The 24741-nt window shown below is 40.7% G+C and overlaps 1 protein-coding gene across 3 annotated transcripts in view; it reads right to left on the bottom strand.

Moving 5' to 3' along the window:
- LOC133424824 (histone deacetylase 4-like) overlaps nucleotides 1-24741 on the bottom strand; it is an 80027-nt gene that overhangs the window by 51929 nt on the left and 3357 nt on the right. For 2 of the 3 annotated variants that reach the window (XM_061715350.1, XM_061715352.1), the window contains exon 2: nucleotides 23512-23855. In XM_061715350.1, the coding sequence (XP_061571334.1) occupies nucleotides 23512-23533 (22 nt within the window). In that variant the 5' untranslated portion in view covers nucleotides 23534-23855. Of the gene's footprint in view, nucleotides 1-23511; nucleotides 23856-24741 lie in introns of those variants that run through there. The other variant, XM_061715354.1, reaches the window with a different exon arrangement.

A 24741-nucleotide genomic window follows, 5' to 3' on the forward strand; every position in this document is an offset into this window, starting at 1 on the left:
TCTATTTCTGGAATTCTCTGTGGACCACACACACACACACACACACACACACACACACACACACACACACACACACACACACACACACACACACGCACACACACACACTTAATTAGCTGTGAGGCTTGAGGATGCATTGATTGTGCATTCATCTCGCACCACCTTGCATGATTGGCTCCACCCTTCACGGACTAATCCCTGGGCGTGGATTCGATCATCATTCCTGGTTCTTTTCAAACTACAAGGGGCTTCCAGATCCTGCACTTCCACTTCATATACGACCCCCCCACCCCCCCAAAAAAAAAAAAACAAAAGGTCTCTTAACAGGTGCCTTTAGGGCTGGGCGATTTTGAGCCAAAAATAAAATCCCAATTTTTTTCTCTGAAAACCCGATTTTCGATTTCGATTTCGATTTTTTTGGTAAAACTACAAAAGACAATGGAATAAATTGTCTCAAATATTTTATCTTTATTTTTAAAGAAAAATAGCAAACAAATTTCCCTATTGGGAATGAAGTGCAATTGAAAGATACTGTAAAGATACTGTAAATCCTCCTTGAGTTTAGTAAAGTGACAACATTTACAATTTTCTTGACCAAACAAAGATGACTAAACAAGCTCTGTCTGTAATGCAGCCAGCTGAAAAAAAGGAAAATCAATTTTCCCGATTTTCCTTTTTTTAACATCGTCTTGATTAATAAATCCGATTTAGATTTAAAATCGATTAATCGCACAGCCCTAGGTGCCTTTCAGATTGTGTGAGACACTGGTCATGCCTGCGGTTTCATCTATTTGCACGCTGCCTTCATGTAAACAGCGAGGGGACATTGCAGGAGCGGACGCCTCGCACACTCCCGCCCCCCCGGAACAAACCCAACCACATCAGTGATAGCTGATATCTCTTGATGAGCCAATTCAAATGACAAACTGCTGAATTTTGCAATGGAAATGAGGCGTATCAGATTGTGATGGCACCTGTGGCTTGGAGTAATTCAATGCTCGTTTTTTCTGCACAAATCGCCGGTCGCCGCTTTACATCTCCCACTTAAGTACGGGGGAATTAGGGCGACGGGTGTCTGTGTGTGTGGTTAGTTAGACAAAGCGTATAAGCTTTCAGCTCAAACCGCACCGCCGATACCTGACACTCACGTGGAGGGACCGTAGGTGTGTACAGACAGCCGTGATACAAAACCACACGCTTGCAGGGAAGAGGTACTTTATACCTTGGCAACAGGACCCATCAATCTTAGATGTAGCTTAGTTACCCAGCAGCCCTCTCCTCCCTTCTGCTGCTACTTCCCTTCTATCTTTCCCTCTCTCTTTCTCTCCATTCTCCCATCTTCCCAGTCCCAGTGGGTAAGCATCAAGAGACGGGAGGCTATAAATAGCCTCGGCTACCCCTCGGCAGAGTCAGTCATCTCAAACTAATACAGATACTCGATGTCAGAAACATGTATGTTGCGGCGGTGAAAGGCGAGGGCTGCAGGAGCGATCGGGAGCTCCGCGTGGGCAGAGACAGGCCAACTTGACCCCGTTGTGGCTTGGACAGAGCGCGATGTGTTGACAGAGGTCTTTGTTGTGAGGAGAACTGAGAATAAGATGTCTGAATGTGTCACGGAGGAGTTTACAAAGAGAGACAGTGACAGAGAAAGAGAGGAAGGATGCAGCAGCCTCATTACATTCAGTGCACTTCCGTTCTGGCTGCTTCGTCCAGGGTGACTCCAGTGAAACAAGGTGAACGAGACAGGAACAATACGATTAATCAAACGCGCCTCTCCTTCAAGGGCCTTTTCCTCTGGGTCGCAAATTTGCTTCCCGAGGGCAGCGCCTGACGTCATGGCGACTGATAAAAGAGAATGGGTGACCCTTGTGTGAGTCTCCATCGGTTTGCGTCCCGTGAACGGTCGGAAACAACCATCTGACCCTCATTTCATGCTGGTGGAGTCGGAAAAACAGGCCAGTAATGCAATTTGCTGTGGTGTCTCAGTGCGTCTTTGTGCTTCTCTGTGAATACCGACATTGGATATAAAATCCAGAATTAGTTGGAAATTGGTAATTACACCGCAGGCATCTGTTGCACATCCAAAACGCATTAAAGTCATGAGGCGGGTTAAATGATGGGAGCAAAATAAATAAATAAATAAAGCTGCAGAGACGTTTAAAACAACAAATCTTCTAATTAAGTCACAGAAGCCATCAGGCAGGAAAGTATGAATTCATACTAGGGATGGGCGATATTTTACCGTTCACTATAAACCGTCAAAAAAATTCCTCACGATAAGAATTTGTCATGTTGCGGTAAAAACGATAAATTCCCGTTGATGAAGTTTTTGTGTAAAGCTGATTTTTGGAAGGAAGGAAGGAAGGAAGGAAGGAAGGAAGGAAGGAAGGAAGGAAGGAAGGAAGGAAGGAAGGAAGGAAGGAAGGAAGGAAAGAAGGAAGGAAGGAAGGAAGGAAGGAAGGAAGGAAGGAAGGAAGGAAGGAAGGAAGGAAGGAAGGAAGGAAGGAAGGAAGGAAGGAAGGAAGGAAGGAAGGAAGGAAGGAAGGGAGAAAACAAGGAAAGAAGGAAGGAAGGAAGGAAGGAAGGAAGGAAGGAAGGAAGGAAGGAAGGAAGGAAGGAAGGAAGGAAAAAAGGAAGGAAGGAAGGAAGGAAGGAAGGAAGGAAGGAAGGAAGGAAGGAAGGAAGGAAGGAAGGAAGGAAGGAAGGAAGAAAACAAGGAAAGAAGGAAGAAAACAAGGAAAGAAGGAAGGAAGGGAAAAAAGAGGAAGGGAAGAAGGAAGGAAGGGGAAAAAAGAAGGAAGAAAGGAAGGAAGGAAGGAAGGAAGGAAGGAAGGAAGGAAGGAAGGAAAGGGGAGAAGGAAGGAAGGAAAGGAGGAAGGAAGGGAAAAAAGAAGGAAGGAAAGAAAGAAAGAAAGAAAGAAAGAAAGAAAGAAAGAAAGAAAGAAAGAAAGAAAGAAAGAAAGAAAGAAAGAAAGAAAGAAAGAAAGAAAGAAAGAAAGAAAGAAAGAAAGAAAGAAAGAAAGAAAGATAAATTCCCGTTGATGACAAACATGGCGGATCTGAGAGCGAGATAGATTCATAGTTACAAAGATGGAGTTGAATTGGTATTTTTTTATCGTCATTTTTATCGTTATCGGGATAAATGCCAGAAATTATCGTGATACATTTTTTAGTCCATACCGCCCATCCCTAATTCATACCCCTTTTTTGTGTTGAATCTGCGGTCCGGATTTATGAATTTAATTTTGTCTGTGACGACTGAATAGAGATCTGTATAAGACTTATTAACACATTCATAATTCAAGCTGCGAGGGTGCAGAACTCCCATTCAAAAAGCTGTGAATTCATTAGCTTGACCGAGAGAGGCTGAAAAAACCTTTACATAGCTTTAACAAGACACGAAAACCAAGACAACTGTTTTGATCCTAGAAAGTCAAGCGTGTGAACAAACATACACCGCTGATGATCTGATTTTGAAATCACAGGATTGTGATTTTGGTAATTAAAATGATGCATATTTGTAATTTACTGATGGATAATGAAGCCTAGCGACACATGCCCAGGCAGGCTAATTGGGAGTGTGGAGCTGCAGCTCATAAGCAGCAGACTGTGAGGAGTGTTGCACTGACTTCTGCCCAGAGCAGCCCACTTCACTGACTCAGGTGGAATCATTGAATTATTGAACGTTTTTGCTTTCGCCTCTGCGTTTCAAAGTTGGGGATGCTTTGTAAAACAGGATTACCAATGTAGTTATTCGCAAATCATTTATACCCCATTAAACACTTAAAAGACAACAAATGAAATTTGTGAAGATTTATTTTCTTTTTTTTTTTAACAGTTTTAACAGTTTTTTCTAAGAAAGTCCAACTGGAGCAAAGTTTACCAGTGTGTTGCATCAATTCATATTAACTATTGAATTATTGGATAAACTGGCCAACAGTTCGGCTTTTTCTTTCTTGCCTACTAACTCAAAAAAGCCCAGATTTAAGCGTGGTTTATGTTTATATGTTGAACCGATGACCTAATCTCCGACGTAGCACATCGTAACCTCGGCAGTATGCGAAGCTCCCCAGACATAACTACAAAGAATATGATTAGCCCACTTGGTATTTCCTTCTACCTATATCCGGCTACTACTAACGGAATGACTGTAACCTTAATGTGAGTGTCAAAAGGAGAACTGGTCTTATTTGACAGAAATCGAAAGTATATTTTGTAGTAGAATTTCCTTTTTTTTTTTCTATTTTTCTTTTCTTTTTCTTTACTACCTCTTTAGGTTTGCTTTTAATTTTTTGTCATGTACTGTATATTATGTGTCGGACCCCAGGAAGAATAGCTGCAGTTTTGCTGCAGCTAATGGGGATCCAAATAAAACTAAACTAAACTAAACTTCTTCTTTGTTGTCTTCAAGCCAGGTAGAAAAATAGACGTTGCCAGTAAAACATTTATCAGATCTGCTTTGTTATGTTGGAGTTCAGCACTGCAGGCCACTGTTCTGCAGAATCGAACTCACGCTGCAACCTAGCCTTTAACATAGGGCTGGGCGATATATCGAGATTTTAATATATATCGACATATTTTCAAACGCGATATGGTACGAGACAATATCGTTTATATCGGAAAAAAAATATGTATATTTTTTTTTAATGATTTTGATATAGCTTATTTTGTAACAAATTGACTTGAATGTTTTATTTGAGATTTGCACAAATGTTTTGTTATTTGCACAACTGTCAACCTCAGTGGAAAAGTCTGCCTGTTACTGTCTACATTGTATTAATTGCACAGTGTATTTTAATTTAATTGTTATGCAGGAAAGGGATGTTTGTTTTATTTTATTCAAGAAGCATTTTTATTCTATATATGCAGGCGGTTTATTTTTATTTCATTTGTTTTATACATTTTGATATTGTGCAGACCTCTGTTAATAAAGGAACCTGTGTGACATTTGGCACGAGGCTTTGTATTAAAACTGACTGTTTTTTTAAGGGTTTGCTTAAAAAAAAAATGAAGCTAACAGAGATGCTATGCTATAATGCTTTGGGGGAAACCCCAATTATGTCACAGGAAAAATATCGATATATATCGAGTATCGCCATTCAGCTAGAAAATATCGAGAAATGACTTTTGGTCCATATCGCCCAGCCCTACTTTAACAAAAATAATAATAATCACTTTATTTATCAGTATACATGGAAACACACTGAAATGTGTCCTCTCCTTTTGGCCCATCACCAGTTAGACTAGTAGCAGTGGGCTGCCTTTATTCAGGACACCCGGGGAGCAGTGAGGGTTAAGGGCCTTGCTCAGGGGCCCAAAGTGGTATATATTTTTGCTTGCCATCTTCGAGGCCTTAACCTGGCTCTTCCAGACCCAAGCCCACCTCTGTAACCACTAGACTACCACTCCCCCTTTTTTAAATATATTTTTCAATTTAATTTTAATTTAGTGGTGCCACGATCAATTATTAACAATAATGTAGGTTCCACACGTAGAACCATATACCACTCTTCATGCAAGCTCTGTTTTGCTTTTTTTTTTAAATTACTGCTAGCTTAATTTACCCTGGCAGTGCTAACATCGTGGGGAAAAGGTGTAGACACAGTCCCCGTGTTTATTTACATTTTTGGTCCAAAAGCAATATTCCAGATTGTTACCATTTAGTCATTATTAGGTCATTCTTTTTTTGCACATTAGCCTGCAATATTTGTTTTAAGTCATTAAGTCATTCCATAAGTTCTGCAGCTACTTTAGCCATAATTTATTTTTACTTAAAAAAGTCTGCAACAAATTGTTGCGAGAAAAACCCCAAATACATCTGAGGGATTTCTTCACAATTTCACAGTGAATTTAATTAGTAATACCAACTCAGCAATAACTCCCGCTGAAAGGAGTCATTTCCTACAGAAAAGCCAGTGTGACACTTTTAGCGTATCATGTGACCTGTAGATCCATCGCAGTTACGTAAAACATTCCTCTTTTGGATCAACAGGAAACTACCTGATGCATGAAACCGCTGTGTTTCTACTCAGTGTATTTTCCTTCCGTAATTTCAATTTGTGCAATTTCACAGGTAATAGAAAAAGACTCCACCTGTACGTGCATGTGCCAAATGTCAGGAGGGGATTTAAATATTTTTTAAATAATATAGACTAATTGACTCGCAACTCTTAATGAAAAAAAAAGTATGTTTAAAATTTGCGCTTGAGGACTATGATCGTTGCTGCTGCACGAAGGATGGAAGGAGCATTTATTTGATTAAGCAGAAGTCTTTGTATTCTGCGCTTCATCCCTTTTTTCCCTTTATTTTAATGTGTTTCATGGAAACAACATAACTTGCGTAGCTTAGTTTCCATCTTACATGTTTTCACAAGTATTTTTTCCTGAGTTTTCCGCTACTGTAACTTTATATTGATGTGCCTTGGCTTTCTGGAGTAAAGCCGTCTACACATATCTCATTAGAGACAAATCTGGTTGTTCAGTAGGTTTTACTTTATTAGAGTTAAGTGATTGCATGTTAGAGTTTAATAACTCTTATTAACTCAAATGTCCTGTCTGATCCCAAAAAGAACAGTAACACAGTAACACATTTGACTGTAGTTAAACTGAAAAGTGAAGTCATATGATGCTCATGTGAAAGTAGAAACTTATTTATCTCGACAGAGTTGATATAGAGCTCATCTTAAATATTCAAATAATCCGCTTCATGCTTATCTGGGCTTTGTTGTAGCTCGGAGAAACGATACATTTCAGGTTTCTGATCACTAACAGGTCTGCTCGTGTGGAAGTCAACACTTATCTGCTCTGCACTGCAGACTTGAGTCGTTGCTGAACGGTGGTTGGACTTGTGTTTGTAGATGTGTGCAGTCTTGGGACCTCACCCGCAGAACTGCAAACCGGCAATAAGTGAAATTTGCTAATTTGCCCCGTTTAGTAAATCTCCCCACAAGTGTTTTCAGCGTCTGACGGGTGTGGATGGAGGCAGAGCCGCGACGCTCTGAGCCGTGCTGAATGTACTTCAGCGCTGTCTGGAGCTGCAGCAGATTTTGCTCAAAAGCTGCTGTATAAATATATATCATACATCATAAATTTTACTTGACGTAGTTATTCTTGTGGACTAATGCAATCCCATTAGAGATAAGGCTTTTGATTAGTGTCTTTATAGCTCCACTCCTCTTTAGTCTCAAGGACTTAGATCCACTATTTCCTAAATCTATTTTAAATCTTAATTTGATCTAGTAAAACGATGAATCCCCCTGAATATTTTCTATTTTAAACTGAAAGCTTTCGTCCTTAGAGTATTAAGGCAGCACAAAGGAATTTGAGCAATTTCTTTTCCAATTTTTGCAATTTTGCACACAAACTTCAGTTCCACGATGAGGCCTAACGTGGCTGCCAACGCCGTCCACCCACGCCATCACAGATATCACAATTGCCCTGCATCTACTGTGCATGAAGAGTAACAGGTGCATCGTTTCATATCTAACATATTTGCATCGACTCCTTCACTAAAGGTCATGTGTTTTTTCATGTTCCATCAAATAAATTCTTTAATCCGCTTCAGAGCAGTAGTATTTCCCCCGCTGCCCCAGTCAGACTTTCCATGCTTTGTGTCCAGCACCGCGTCCAGCGCCATGTCAAAAGCCACAAGGATAGGGCTCCGAGGCAGCAGTGTAAACCGTAATTGCGGCTGACAGCTCGTTGGCAGAACACAGTGTATCCCGTTTCTCAGCTGGGACCAGACAAAAGACGCGGGGACAAAAGATGCGTCCCATTCCTTTCATTAGCTCATGTTCACTCCCTGTTGTCTTTGTCCCGACACCAATTAAAAACACGGCTCTTCTAAAGTACCGGGACCATCAACCTGAATAAATGCCATGATTAGGTGTTTGTTTTTGGAGGGCGGTTGGTGAAGCAGAATGAGGCGGGCGCTGAGCATCATTTGCACAAGGACAAAGTGAAGCTTGTGCGTGTTGGGGGGGCCCGCTCCTTGCACAAGCGACCCCCTGGGTTTGTTCTCTGGTGGACTGTAAATGTTCAGCCAAGTTGGTGGCACATGGGAGGACAGAACTGACGAACTGTCTGGCTGGCAGGAGCCTCATTTTTGTCCACCGGGTTCAGCGAGGGAGAAAGGGTGCGGCATTGTGGGAACACGCCGCAGAGGAGTATTTTGCAATCCACTACAATTTTGTAATTTGGTTTTCAAGGGCAGAAACAACATGTCAACACAAGTGGACGGGCAGAGAAACGTGACATTAAGGCTCGAAATTACCCACGATGAGGCGCGTGCACCTATCACAACAAAAGAGGCAGCATTTGTGTCATGCACGCCCTCGTCCCAGGCTCCATTTTTAGCCCCTCAACACGCAGCAACAAACCGCTCAATCATGAAGAGGAGAATCAACACGGGAGACCAAAAATAATGACTGTTTGTCCGCCATGCATGCACGTGCGCATATCTGGTGTGTGCGTGCTTCTAAAAATAGACTCAGGGATAAGCCGGGCCCTCTTTATTGCAGTGAAAGCTTTTAACCCCTTCGCCCCTGGACGTGTGATTGCAGGCATTTTCCAGAAGAGGATGAAAAGGGATCACTGAAAGGCGCTGGAGTGGAATTTGGGACGGGTGAAATGTAAATTTAAAGAATAAAAGATCTATAAACTTTGCTTGTGTGTTCACATCTTTCTACACAAGTTGCATTGGACCAGACAGGAGCAGCCACCGACCTTCCAGTCCTTTAAATCTCTAAGATATGACTTAATAGTTTCTGGCAGGTGTAATAAAAAGCAAATCCATACGTTAGAGCTGTAGCCATCTGGAGATCTGTGTGCACACTGTGCTGCAGTGCTGACTCAAAAGTTGTTGAAAGGAGGCAAAAATGTCCTTTCAGTTTATCCTGGAAAGACGAGTACGCAGCGCAGATGGCTGTCAAGAATGCAGATCCAGAATCAAGAAGTGGAAAATATTAATTTTCAAACCAAAATGACAGGTAATAAATCTTTCAGACCCTGGCATGTCTGATAAGGCAAAACACAAGACTTGTCAGCAGATGGGTTATCGTTCGGGAGTTTTATTAGGGCCTGCCCTATTGAACTTTCAAAATTGTTTATAACAACAATTATCTCAAAGGAATGAAACTGAGAGACAGAAAACCACCAGGGAAGACACCGCAGACGTCCAAAATGTTTCACTGAGGTGCTTTTAGCTGGAGCAATCATATATAATACTCACCAGAAATCTGTTTTTAAAGGTCTTTTTTCTTATTATTATTATTAGTATAATTTGTCTTGTCAGTATAAGGCATAAGGTTACATGAGGCTATACTAAACATCTGCACCTGAGGGTAAAGAATTCAGAGGGTTTTAGAAAAGACTTTAACCAGACACGAGTTGCTGTTGATTTTAGATTTTAGAAGTTGTCTTTTTTAAAAGCATGTTTTATTTGACGACACTGTCACGGTTTGGGTTCAGTTCCTGTTTTATTTTGAAATCCGTGTCTTTGTGTTTCAGTTCCGTCTGGACTTCCCTGGTTCCCATCAGCCCTGATTGTCTGCACCTGTGTCTCGTCAACCCTTCTCTCCTTCTCCTTGTCTTTCCCTTCCTCCCTGCTGGTCCGTACTGGTTCCTCCCTCCTTGTGCCTTGTCATGGTTTTGGATTTTTGCTCTTGTGGTTTTGTTAACCCTACTCTGCAGCGCTTTTGGTTTGGTTTTGGCCTTTTCTCAACCAACACGTGACAGCCACTAATCCTTTTCATATTAACATAGTCATGAAATATGTCTTGAAATTAGTGTTGTCCCGATCGATCGGGCCCGATCACGGCATTTTCAAAACATCTGTGTCAGCCAAAAAAGTATCGGGACATACCTATAAATGTTTTAAATAAATATTAAATCGTTTTATATATCGTTGCATTTAACGCCACTTCTGGCCGCCGAAGTAAACTCAACTAGAAACACGGTTTACATGTTTGAATTGTGAAATGTTATATATGTTCATGTTGCATTAAGCTGCTGCTATTCATTTCATGCCATTCAGAATGTTGCACTAAGGTTAAGCCAAAAAGTATTTAAATTTTCTTTCTCAACTACCTCTTTTTAAGTTAAATTTATTTATTTTTGTTATTGCACTATTCTGAAGTTTTTGTTTTAGTTTACAATTTCATGTTTTTACATGTTGTGGCACCAGTGCTGATAAGCTTTGTTGAAATATATGTCCATGTTGTTCTCCAATGGACAAATAAAAGAAACTTTGGATAATTTGAGTTTTAATTTCTTAATTCATTGCCAAAATGTATCTGATCGGGGAAATGTATCGGGAGCCAAAAAAAGTGATCGGATCGGGAAAAATCGGGATCGGCAGATACTCAAACTCAAGTGATCGGGATCGGATCGGGAGTTAAAAAATCCTGATCGGGACAACCCTACTTGAAATACGTCTTTAAATGATCAGAATCGGGTGATCTTGAATCATTTTGGTAAAGTCATGATTTCACAGTTCCAGTGCTTGAAAGCTCCAAGCCTGATTGTTGCTTCTATGTAGCAACAACAGGCATTGCCAGTGTGTATCATAAACATCGTTGTTGGCATTTATGCCTAACCGCTGTTAGGAAACACGATGCTAACAGGCCGACCAATCAAATGTTTGCAGTCAGCATCAACTAGATACGTAGTAACATTTGAAGAAAGGTGTATGCCGGGGTCAGGGTTCCTCCTGAGGTTTAAATACGCTGTAGATGTGATGCTGAAGCATGAACCAGGCTTAAAACCAGAGACAAAAAAAAACAAATAGATACATTACCCTTCAAATAAATAAAACCCCCAATGCTTTGTCGTAACATGATAGATCAAGCAAGATTGCAAGAGTTTTTTCTGATTGGTGTCATCATTTTGATTCCTGAAGAGAGAATTTAATCTCTGTCAGGGCCAAATATCGACATGGGATTGTATGTATGCGCCCTGTGCATCAGTGTTTTGATACACACAAGTGTTGTACGGTGTGTTGATACACACAAGTGTTGTACGGTGTGTTGATACACACAAGTGTTGTACGGTGTGTTGCAGTGCCGACATGCATCCCTTGAGTCACCTCTCCCATATCGGCGTTGGGAAAAACCCTACACTTGAGTATACGCGTGTACGTGTCACTGCCTTGCCTGCAGTGTGGTTTACGTCAGCAGCGGTCCCTCGACATTCCTGCCAAAATTCCCAGCTGACCGGACAATGAGAGGGCCCTCGCTGTTAAACACACAAAGAGAAGCCGCAGCGGAGCCGCTTTCAAACGATCTCATCAAACCCGGAGCGAGAAACAACAACATCAGACACCGGCGGTGGTTAGGATCTCTACTTTTGATCAATCCATGTGTGTTTTGGGCCATGAAAACCAAAAACATCGGAACTCCATTAATATATTTTCGTCATCTATAAAACGGATTATTATTATTTCCTTCCTGTTTCCTCTAAATAAGCCTTCATTATCCAACACTGTAGTAACCCTGTTCACAGACAAGCACGATAATATTTAGGATAACAGCGGTCACACCAGTTCAGAGCAGCAGCGAGGGCCAGCTCAGGCTCGGCGCCAGCTCCACTCACATGATGTGAAGCAGTTAAGCTACTCAGACGTTTAAATGAATTAAATTATGTATTTCATCATTTTTCAAGTTCAAAAGTTCAAATGATCAAGACAGCTGAAGTAGCATTTTGTTTCAAAGTTGTTTTTCTTTTTTCCCAAGACCCTGGAAATGTTCTCAAAGGCCAAATGCAGTCAAACAAATCTTATCCAATAAACTACCTTTTTTTTCTTTTCTTCTGTTTACATATATTTTATGAAGGTCTTCATGACCGGTGGTGAAGTGTTAAACTGTTCCTCATTTTACAAGGAAGTGCTTGTCTTTGTTGCAGAAAAACCTTTGCCCTCTCTCCGCTCTGCATGTCTGGATCATCCTGGAGCGCCAAGTATTGAGTGTTTGTTTAATCACGTTAGTGCTACATCACATTAGCCTGGCCGGCCATCCTCATTCTTTTCCTCTTTGATACAAAGATGTCGTCTAGTTCCTCTGGATTTAAGTTTGATTTCTAGGGGACAGAATCAACAGATGCGGGAGAAACTGCTCCTGGACGAGAAACGATTCATGTGACGCAGTAGGCCCGACCCATTTTATGATAGATCATTTTCATTTAGTGAACGGGCATTGCCATGCATGTGGAGAGACATTACTGTTACTAGATTATGAATGCATCAATATATTTAAAGGTTTAGACACCAGCTTCTTAAGGTCATCTTTGACTCTGGAAATTAACAAGTGATTTGCCTGCAGTTAAGAAATAATCATTGCAACTGGCAGGTATATAAACACTCTTAAGATCGCAGGTATTCCCTGTTCAACCAAGCCCATAAATATAATCTTAGCTAATGCAAACACAGCGTGTACAGGGCATAAATCTGCATATGTAATGCAACTAATGACTGAAACGTAAGGAAAACAACATAATCTCTGGTGTCAGGGTCTAACAATGCCTTGACACTTCCCATCAATGTTTATTTCAGCCGGTTTGATATTTCTCGCTGATCTGTGTTGTTTCCAAGCAGTATAAACCTAGAAACGGGTGCTTGTAACCTAGATACTGCCGAGCCTTCGAGGAAAGAGCACTGTGTCAAGTTCACCGGTTCAGAGAGCCATAAAAGGCGCTCACGCCTACACAGACCCTGCAAAATAAAGCAGTAAAAAAACTCATCTGAAGGCAGTTTATGTCCTATCGTAGCCAAGCTTTTGATACCGTTCATGGAATGTGTTAATTTTTAATTTACATTTTATTTTTCTTGCATACAGCAAAGAAAGTTCAACCTTCCATTGACAAATACAGTGTACGGCACTTCTTTAGCAGCTACTCGCCGACCTCAGGGTACGTGTGACTCAGCGGCTTATTCCAGCGGCACACGATGCAGAATTGAAAAGCCGGCAGTCTTCGGACTAAGATAAAAACAAATCATTGACAGCTGATATCATCACCTCCCACGAGGATGCTGCCTGCCGCTTTTCAATTCGTTCAACACGCCTGCATCGATTTGGCAATCAAACCACACGGGTGTGTCCTTTTATTCCCCTAAATAAAAGCAATTATAGCCCATCTCCTTTGTTTGTTTGTACCAGCGTGCATCATAAAGTGAGATAAGTTGGAGTGCTGTTAAACATCTCAGCCCATCTGGACAATGCACTCTGCTGTCGGCTGGTGCACCACCCGTGTTTTCATCTTTGTCCTTTCTTCTGGCACATGTGGTTTGTGAATGCTCCTCCTTTATCTCGATAGAGGGAAACCCAGGCTGCCAACGGGAAGCGATAAGGGGCGGTTGGCGAGTGACTGCGACCACAAAGGGGCCCCTGCTAGAGCATCGGGGATCATGCACCACAGGATCATACAAATCTGAACAGCAGAACCAACACTCAAAGTGTAAATCAATCACGAAAGCAAGGACAATCATTAACCGACAGCATCCGCCCACTTTAAATAATTTTGCCGGAGGTTAGGGATAAATGATCTCGCCTAACGCAATCAACCCAGCAGCAACCACAGAAGAAGTAGTAAATTACCCATGTAAATGAGTAAAACAAAACAAACTGAGGACAACAGACTTAAAATTGATTTCAAACATACTTTTGCAAGGCTAAACATAAAACAAATGTGTATTTCTGTTACAGGTGTAAAATTATGGCATGGACAAAGCAAGGAACTGAAAAGTTGCACAAGTTTGTATCAGCTTAAGAAAATGTTTAAAAAAGAAAAGACAAGTGCCTACAAAAAAGAAGAAGGAGAAAGAGAAAAAAATAGATAGAAGAGTGGTATTTTTGTTTGTTTTCTTTTTATAAATATGTATATAGATAGATTTGTGTTCAGTAGGGATGGGCGATATTTTACCGTTCACGATAAACCGTCAAAAAAATTCCCCACGATAAGAATTTCTCATCTTGCGGTAAAAACGATAAATTCTCGATGATGACGTTTTTGTGTGAAGCTGATTTATGGTTCTGTGTTAAATCCACGCGGACGGAAGGAAGGAAGGAAGGAAGGAAGGAAGGAAGGAAGGAAGGAAGGAAGGAAGGAAGGAAGGAAGGAAGGAAGGAAGGAAGGAAGGAAGGAAGGAAGGAAGGAAGGAAGGAAGGAAGGAAGGAAGGAAAGAAATGAACCTGAAAAAAGAAAGAAATGAGCCTGAAAAAAGAAAGAAATTAGCCTGAAAAAAGAAAGAAATGAGCCTGAAAAAAAGAAAGAAAGAAAGAAATTAGGCAGAAAGAAAGAAAGAAAGAAATTAGGCAGAAAGAAAGAAAGAAAGAAAGAAAGAAAGAAAGAAAGAAAGAAAGAAATGAGGCAGAAAGAAAGAAAGAAAGAAAGAAAGAAAGAAAGAAAGAAAGAAAGAAAGAAAGAAAGAAAGAAAGAAAGAAAGAAAGAAAGAAAGAAAGAAAGAAAGAAAGAAAGAAAGATAAATTCCCGTTGATGACGTTTTTGTGTAACAAACATGGCGGATCTGAGAGCGAGATGGATTTATAGTTGAAAAGGTGGAGTTGAATTGGTATTTTTTTTATCGTCATTTTTATCGTTATCGGGATAAATGCCAGAAATTATCGTGATAAATTTTTTAGTCCATACCGCCCATCCCTAGTGTTCAGTAAGTCAACGTAATTGTATTAACAGAGAGGGGCAGGTATCATAAGTTTTCTTCTTCCTGCTCCTTTTCTTTCATGGTGATAATGTTTTACTTCATGGAATTTTGTACAACATTATTAAGAATATATACCATGAATGGAATAAATGAAATGAAAGAAATGAAATGAAAAATGCTTGTGTTTTCATTTATTGTCGCAGCCTCTCACCTGTACATCAGGTAAGCTCCAGACAGAACCTTCACAACACAGATAAGGATGAAGCGGGAATTAAAAAAAAAAAAAAAACAGATTTATTTTTACAAGCAGCTTTTACTGATGAGAGCCAAACTACTACAAATGAGAGCAATTTATTCCGAGTTTGATGTTTACACAAACAACACATGGCCTGCGACTTAGCTCTCTGCTAAGCACAAGAGTGAAACAAATGTCAGAGGCTAATGTGCAAAAAATTCCAGGTGGAAATCTCTCCTTCACACACAGTCCGGCCCGTTCGCTGTCAGGCCGGAGGAAAACTAATGTGAAAGTCTTATCAGCTTGACGTCCTTTTGTTCTAGGAAATAATAACCCGACAAAGGGTTTTGCATTTCCCTTTTCTGGGAAGAGATTTGTGGTAAATGATATTTAATCTAAAAATCCCACTGCTGCTGTAATAAAGAAAATGAGTAAGTCCTGGATCAAAAATGTGCGTCCTAGTAAGCTCATTTACAGATTACAAAAATGGCACATAAGCGGGCCGGCAGGCACGCACGCTTGCTCGCAAACATCCACAAGAGTAGCTGTTGGGGGGGTGGGGGGGGGTGCAGACACACACTCAAGGCTTTACTTAGAGGGCTGGAAATAAGTGCAGATCAGCTTTAGATCGCACTACTAATGCAAAAGTACAACAACAACAACAACACGGATCTGCGAGTCTCATTGTTCACTCAGGAAAGAACAGCAATGCTTTTGAAGTAAACCACCGACACGGAGTCAGTTTCCTTCTAACTGCCTCTCAAAATCAAAAGAGCCGTTATTAACAGGGAAAGTGATCTCTTAAAACAGATCAAGCTGCTCGGGCTGCGCTTTCTCTCGTCTCCACATATCGCAAACACCGCTGCGGAAAAAAGATACTGGAAAAAGCCTGAAGAATGCCTCAAGGTCACAGTGTTGCACATTTTTCTTTCAATGTCACGTGTCTGGCTCTTAACTGACGTCTCTGCGCACGGACGTCCAACAAGTGTGTCTCTGAGCTGTCACTCAAACGAGACGCCGCAAATTGACGCCCACACTTGGCAGCTCTCTGAAGAACGAGACCGTCTCCCCCGAAGGCCTTTCGAACAAGACAGAGAGAAATAAACTGTCTCCTGTTCTCACTCATGAGATCATTTTTGTTTGACTAAGAGACGAGTTAACAAAGGTGACGGGCAGATTCTGGATGTTTGGAGTGGAGGAGAGAAGCAGCAGGCATCAGCGTGGGAACTGAAAAGAATCAGCTTTCCTGATCATCTTTGTCCATAACTGTGCTTGGAGGGTGTTGCATGTACACGTGCTCACACCTGCTATTAAAACTAAAAAACATAAAGAGTGTCTACTCGATCTTAGTAGTGTGGATGAAAATCTAAATTATTTTGATTCCATGAGATTCAGGAGTGAGCAATCAATATGAGATGATATGCTGCTTTAACACAATCGCCTTCATTTATATCAAATCACATTAACTGAAAATATTTCACATTATTATTTCTGAGTTCCACTAGATAATTAAATTAAAATAGATCTGGTTCTTATAATAAAAAACAAACTGATGTCTGATCGACATTTTCACTTGTATCAGTGCTATTGAATCATTCATCACTAAATCGGTGTATTGATGTAGATCCGTGGATCCCTACAGCCCAGGGGCCTCATTTATAAAGCTTGCTTGCGCACAAAACAGGGCTTGAAAGATGCGTAAGCCACCTTCCACGCAAAGGTTGGGATTTAAAAAGAAAAAACTAACCAAAAAATCTGCGTATCCCTACGCCAACCCTGACCCTCCCGCAGGAACATTCTTAAGATACGGGCTGGCGACGCAGGGGGTGAGGTGGTGAAATTAAGCCAGATTCATGTCATACTCTTAATAATGTCATCACATATCACAACACATATCAGACTTATAATATAATAGCGCTGATCGTGTCCCTCTGTGTTTGAAGCACAGCGTCAGTCAGGACCCGCAGTGCCAGGACACGCCGGGAATCTCCTCGTCACCCACCGCTTCCAACCGTAGAGTGACTGAGGACGGAACAAATGAGGGGCTCCGTAGAGCGTTTAGGGGCTCTACGGAGCCCCTAAAGGGACACAGATTCTTTTTATATATATAATGAGTTTTACGCGCGCGTGAAACCTTTACGCGCGGGCGTAAGCCTAAATTATGGTTCCGCGTTAAAACGACGCAGAGCCTACGCCGTAGGGTACGCGGCGACGCGCACCTACGCCTCTGCGTTCTTCTTTTACTGTGACCACAAAATAATGTGGTTTTCCTGGCCTCCACCTCATCAACAACATCTCGATCTCGGTCTCCTTGAAATTTAGTGGCACGGTGGCTCGACACGTCTCATTCATCCTGACGCCCAAACAGGCTGCAGGAAGCCGCTGCGCATGCTCAGCAGACTCATTCATATGCAAATACTACTTTGCATTGCCCATTTATGGTAGAATGTGGGCGTGTAGAGGGCGGGATATGAGGCGAATTCACCTGCGCAACCTTCCAGCTGGACTGTGATTAAAAAGCGAACATTGCGTGCAAGTGTGCGTGCACGTGGTTTTATAAATCCGTTTTTTTTTGGCGCCCGCCATTTTCGGCTTTTGGGTTTACGTGCACTTTTAGTGTGGATCCTACACACTTCTTTATAAAGGAGGCCCCTGCTCAGTTGTGTATATAAATGGCCATACATGGCCTTCGTAGCAAAATCAACTTTCAGGTAAACACATAACAAGACATCAGGATGTTGACAGATTTCATATCCGCCCGATTATTGAAAGAATTTTACAAACATTTCAAAAGTTCAGACATAAGATGAGACGAATAAAAGCAGCACAACAAAACTGCACCTCTGTTTATGAGGCAGTTTGAGCAGCTTTCCTCCTGAGGAAAAATTCTTACAAAAAACTACTAAAAATGACATTGATTCATTAAGAACAGCAGCCTTACTAGCTGTAGTTCATCAAAGGGTGATCCTAGCAATGAATGTGCAGAAACACATTTCATGTTGGTGAAAGCTCTTTGTCTTAAGTTCTACTTTGTTCCATTAAAACATGCTGGTTGTGAGGAGCTGACTCTGCAGGGCTAGGTTCTACCAATGCTCCAGAAACTGAAAAAGAAACTGAGCTGGAGGTTTGCTGCGAATGCTATATATTATGAATTTATTTAGCTCCTGCTTTTATTAGAAGAAAACATCAGAGTGGAAACTCTCGTGAGGGTCACATCAGGTCAGTAAAGGTCCTTCAGGAGACGTTTACGTTCCCATTGAAGGTGGTTTGAGTTGTCACGTTGTCTTCATGGTCCGAGCAAAAGCATCCTGGAATGAACTCAGTGAACTAACATCATCGGCTTAGGCGATGAGTCAAGATTTTCATATTTAAGATCCAACCCTTGACTGTCATTGTATTTGCATACAAATACAAAGATTAGATGTGCAGATCCAAAACTGCATAGAGCTATAAAAGAGGTAAAGAAAAAAAACTAAAAACAAAAATGCTACATAGAAGCAAGAGTAATAGTAATAGTAATAAGTGACAGACATAATAAAAGTAAAGAGCAGTTGAAGAAGATGAATGTCAGTGAAAATGAGGCGTTCACTCATAAATATATTGTAAATAGCGTAATCATATTGCACTTTCATGAAGTTTCCCTTTCATGGAAATATTGCACTTTAAAGAAATAATATGTTGCATATGTAGGAGAAATAAAACTATATTGCTCATCTGATTTTCAGTGGTAATCACCGCTATAAATCTATTTGTCATTTGATTTCTTCTTTGGGTTTGTGGTGGAGTTTTCCCTTTCCTGAATGCATCCTTTGTTGAATAAAGATTGAGAAAAAAGTCTGTAATGGATTTTCTTAGTCTTGCCATTTCCAGCTGCTTTTTTTTTCTTCCTGTGAGTAATGTTCAGCTATTACCAGCTCTCGCCTTTGGCAAAAGAAATCAATGCATTTAGGGTTTGCAAGACGTGCATTTTTATTTGCACGCAGAACAGGAAGGTCCGATACAACCACTCAAAATGCATTTGGGTGCACATTTTAATTCCAGGTGTGACCGTACACGCATGTTGATGCAAGGTCCGAACTGGGCCAATGTTAAACGATTTCTCTGAATGCAGCCTGAGCAGTCAGAATCGAATGTGTGATCTCAGCACCGACCACTTGTTATGGGATCACCCAGGACACGTCACCCTATCTGAACCGTGCTTCACAAATAAAGAAGAAAAAGTGTTGTGGAAAATGATGCGCAACAACAATACGCTGCCATCCAGATGACAACTCCTTCAGGAGAGACTTTGCTTTTTTCAGCAAGACGATGCCAAACCGGGGTTGCATGAGAACATCATGGCCCTGTGTGATAAACAGGCCTGTTTGCAGAGCAGAGCAGCTGGGAAAACATTTCACTTTCAAAACTACAGTAATTGCTCTCTTCAGTTCCTTCACGCTTACAGAGTGTTGTTAAAACAGGTGACGTAAAGTGGCCATAAACATGCTCCAGAATAACTTTTTTAAAACATGCTGACATGAGTCCAGAGAAGATTTAGTTGCTTTGTTTTAATAGCTGATATTTTGTCTAATACCATTTGCAATTAATTATTAAGGTTTTTATGAGCTGATTAAGTTCCATTTTTATTTACGTTTCAAACAATGCCCCAGTATTGTTTTAAACCATGACTGTAATAAAATGCTGTTTTAAAAGGTATTTAATACCTGGCAGTACATCTCGGTGACAAAATCATTTGCTGGGTTTTCAACTTTGTCAACTCTGTTGGTAATGAGATAAGTGAATGTGTGGAGGAATTACAAAAGGCTGTCTGGCGTTAACCATTCATCCACTCTAATCTCAGGTAGAACTAACGGCATAATGTGCTTGGCACTACTTGGAGAGAGTGAAAGTTTGCCAGCAGGAGATGGATCTTTAACACCATGGACATGTAAACCAGAGTATGTTCTTCCCTGTGTGGGGCGGTCACATGTGATGGAGATTAGGCCTGTGTTGAAAAAATCTATTTCCCAATTCTAAATCGATTCTCATATTAATTCCTAAAAATCTTCTTATGTCAAAGATTGATTTTTTTTTGTTTTTTTTTGTTTTTTTTTGTTTTTTAATTTTATTTATTTATGTATTTTTTTTTCATCATTACATTACAACTTTTGGTTATTTTTTTGTTTATCCCCAACTGGTGCCATGTTTTTGCCTTTAAATACGTTTAAAGGTATGAAAACATTAAAGTGTTAGGTTATAATTGCATAAATTGTCTATATTTCATTACTTTATATACTGTCTTGGGGTTACATTTGCAAAAAATGCTAAAAACCAAATGCTCAAAAATTAAAAACCAAAATAGACCGAAAATGGAACAAATAAAAACGGAATGTGGGAAAAAATAAAACCGATTTCATCCGTCTATGTTTCCTCCCTGGATCTGTTTGGTAATTCTGACCCACATGATGTTTCTGAAAGCAGTTCTATCAGCATTCTGGGAGCTGATTGGTCCTTACAGCATCATTAGCTGCCAATACTTGCTGTTTAATCTCAATATAATACTAGTAGTAATATTTTGCATAACTACAGTCATATAATTCATGCAACAGCTCAAAAAACAGTTTTAATAACACTAACCCAAATCAATATCGGAATCGAATCGAATCGAATCAAATCTTGATAATCGATTCTGAATCTTAAGAATCAGAATCGAATCGATTCTTGACATTTGAATCGATCCCCAGCCCTAATGGAGATGATGGAAGTTTTCTGAGCTGAAGCTGAAGCCCTGCTTCACATCCTTGAGGTCCGATGGTTGGCTCGGCTGTGGTATTTATACCGCACACACTCCCAGGTGTTAAAAGTAAACATGCTCGACACCATCAGGTACCACAGCGACCGGGCCAGGACGCTAACCTTTTCATCTGCCAGCTGCTTACCGAATAATTCATCAGCTCACTAAAACGCCAGCTGAAGCTTCTAAACTGAGCTTGATTAGGTGTCAAAGTGTAAGGCAGACTCTCTTAATGAGATGATGTTATGGACTTTTCTCGCACACTCTCACACTCTGGAGCTCATTCATATTGAATTAAGCCCATTAACAGTCATAAGAGCAGATTAAAATGTTTTATTGCACTTTAGCTCGCCGTGATCGGCCTCTGCTCGTAATCGAAACATTCACATTTATCAACGTGCCAGATGTAACAGCAGACAGATTTCCCATTAATGTGACTGTATTGAGGGTCTAAATTCTCATTAATCCACAGATGACAGATACAAATTCTGTTGAAGATTCACAGCGTGGCGAGCCGCGCTGACGCTGGCTGAGAACCCGCTCGAAAATCGGACTGTAACAGTCAGCCTCCTGTTGCTTTTTAGAGTCAGTATGAGACTGCTATTTGTGCACTCCAATTCAACTCCAGCACGCTTGTTAAAAAGAGCTTTTCTTTTGGAAATAAAAAAAAAATTCAAGTCAGCATATCAAGATTTTCTTCAGCATTTACATCACCCTTTAGATTAAAAATCCCTCATTTCCAATGCAAATAAATGGTGAATACATGAATAACATCACCTATAAATGCTGGATGAGGTTAACATTGTAGTGTGGTGTTAGTTTTTAATTTCAAATCAGAAAAAGTTGTGATTCTTTCATATACTTTGACACTTTGATATTTCAATTATATTTTTCCATATAAATTTCAGGCACCTCAAAGCTTTTTCCCCTTTGTAAGGCTGTCCTTTCTGGCATTGAGGATAGCAAGTTATAAAGCATTTAAGTTGCGTTTTTGTAATCACTTCTTCCTGCAAACACATCTTAATACATTTAACAGTACAAAGTCATAGTCGTTGCATTTCTTCCAAAATACTGATCAATTGGACCATGAAACATGTTTTCACTGTGTCCATCCCAGATGCTTTGAGTCTGGCGGCATCTGTGAAGAACACACGGTCAACATGGCTTTTTTTATTTACCGTACACAGCAGAGTTTTACATTTGTGAATCCAGTTATGTATAATAGTACTTGATAACGGTTTCCCACGGTAATCCTTTGCCCGTAATATTACAGTTATTATCGGACATCATCTGTCTCCTTTTTGCACTGAAATTCTTCCATATTTCTTGGATTGTTTCATGGTATTATGAAGTATAAAAGGAGAACCATGGTGTCTTTCTTTAAGGAACATTGTTTGAAAACCAGTCAAAGATTTTTCTTCCATTTTTCTTAAAGAATTGGCGATCCGCTGCCTCGTTTTGCTCTTCAAGGACTCAACTTTTCATGGACTGCTGATGTCATCTGTGTGTCATCTTTTTTTTCTTCAAATTAACCTTACGAGACTAAATTTTTCCTTTACCAGTTTTTTCTGGAATGCACTCCTGGCTCGAAAAGGATGCAAACATAAATGAATACCAACTTGAACTATCTTTTGATCATACTGACTGCACAGAAATAAGTCAAAGTAAATTTGCAAACCCTAAAGGAAAACAAAACAATAACCTTTTTCTCTTTTAAGCCTGAATTATGGTTCTCTATTAAATCGACGCAGAGCCTACGCTGTAGAGTACGCGGCGACGCGCACCGTACGGCGAGGGCTACGCCGTAGCCCAGTGGTTCTCAAATGGGGGAGCGCATACCCCTGGGGGTACTTGAAGGCACTACAGGGGGTACTTGAGATTTTAAAATATACATATATTTAAAAAGTAGCATCCATGCAAAAATCCTTTAAAAATAAATATTTCATAAATAATTGAGGAAAATATAAGTCTAAATTCATAAAATGAATTTTATCTTCAGGAGTAGGCTATTCAACTTAATATCCTAAAACCACAGAGTCTCCCCCACACCAGGATGGTTCCACCTAACCTGTCAATCACCTGGCTTCACCTGTCAATCACCTGGCTTCACCTGTCAATCACTTGGACCAACGATGAAGTCGTGGTTGAAGCGTAGCAGCAATAATTTTATGTTTAATAAATCAGTTACTGATGGCACAGTGCTCTGTTTTAGGTCTTTTTTTTACAACAAAAATTGCTTTGCGCTGGTTAGGGGGTACTTGGCTGAAAAAATATTTCACAGGGGCTACATCACTGAAAAAAGGTTGAGGACCACTGCCGTAGCCTGACGTGCACCTCCCAAAAAATTTAACTACGTCGAGGCGACGCAGACGACGCAGACCCAACACAGGCCGAGAGGGCTGTGATTGGTTCGCTTGGTAGCAACGCATTTCCGGTTCCTGTTCGTGAAGCAGTAGTGAACTTTCAGTCATCTTTTCTTCGTGTGTGTGTGTGATTTTTTTGGGGGGGTTGTTTTGGTTTTTTATCACAATAGTTGTCCTTATCTCTTTGATTCACTCTGACCGGAAAAAACCGGAAGCTAAACAAAGTATCAACTAGTGCTCTGGGGGGGTTTTGCACCGCGGCGAAATGGAGTGACGGAGAAGTCCGAAGGGTTCACGACGGCGTCACGGCAACGGCGTATGCTCTGCGTTGGTGTAACGCAGAACCATAATTCAGCCTTTAGGTGTATTTTACAAGAGCCCAAAGCATAGATCCCACATATTTCATATTAAAAAAGAAAGTGATTAATTTTCCACGTAGTGTTCCACTAAAGTAATTCAGTACATACCAAGTACTAAACTGGTGTCTTACCTTGATGGGTATGTGATGTCATCACTGACAGGCGGGTCAGGTGGGCGTCCACACAGTAGAGCCAGCCAACACCTGATTCAGTGTGCGTGTGGCGGTGCAGATGCAGGCAGGTGTGTTCACGTGCAGGATTGATTAACAGGAAGGCTGTTATCCCGCCAAAACTGTGGATGCTCGGGAGTGTGAATTTAAAAGTGTGCGCGTGCTCGCGCCGATCCAACACTCCGGACGGTCAAACTGGAAGCGGGAAGCAGAAATCCAGCCGTGGCGGCAGCCAATCTCCATTAGCTTACGGGTTTGGCGTCTCCTATTGGAGCGGCAGTTCGCTGTCTAGCGCCAGCACCGACCTATCAGACAAAATAAGAGACAAGAACATCAATATTTGTCCTAAATAGATCACAGATAGCTTTAATGTCAAATAGCAGCATATAAAGATGTACCGTATTTTCCGCATTATAAGCTGCACCTTCAATGAATGACGTATTTTAAAACTGTTTCCATATATAAGGCGCATCGCACTATAAGGCGCACTAAATATCTGGTAAAATACCGTACTATAGTGGCAGGGGTTGAGTTATGTATCTACCTGATGGAGCTGCGCTACAGGAAATGCTACAAAATCCTACAGCAAATGCAAAAAAAAAACAAGAAGAAAAGTACTGTATGTCAAACTTTATTAACAAAATAAAAACCAGCTTTGCTCCGTCTCGTCAAAGTCGCCATTATGCGAGTCAGTGTCGCTGCTGTTGTCTTTAACGTCTGTGGCGATTCCTGACGTTTTTAGCGCCATTTCTTTGGCGACACCAACTACAGTAGCTACAATCCCCCTGACTACAGTAACAGAAATTACCGTAATGATCATATATAAGGCGCACTGCATTATAAGGCGCACTGCCGGTTTGTTAGAAAATTAAAGGCTTTTAGGTGTGCCTTATAGTGCGGAAAATATGGTACTCTAACAGATCAAGAGTCAGTACTCTCTATTATCATTTTATTATTCAGTCAAATTCAATAGAAATTGGTGAAGTGTGAGAAAACCCTGTAATTTGTATACGGTACGGAACATGCCCCCTGGTGGTCAATACGAGGAAGTACATTGATTTAACACTGATACTAATGATTCTGCCAACTCAGCGCTGCCACAGGAAAGAAACTATTTTCATAACAGCATATACTTGCAGCCTGCATAACATATCATACATCGTCAAACAAACAAACAAAAATCTTGCAAGT

The sequence above is a fragment of the Cololabis saira genome, chromosome 24 (assembly GCF_033807715.1).
Source record: "Cololabis saira isolate AMF1-May2022 chromosome 24, fColSai1.1, whole genome shotgun sequence".
Classification (NCBI taxonomy): domain Eukaryota; kingdom Metazoa; phylum Chordata; class Actinopteri; order Beloniformes; family Belonidae; genus Cololabis; species Cololabis saira.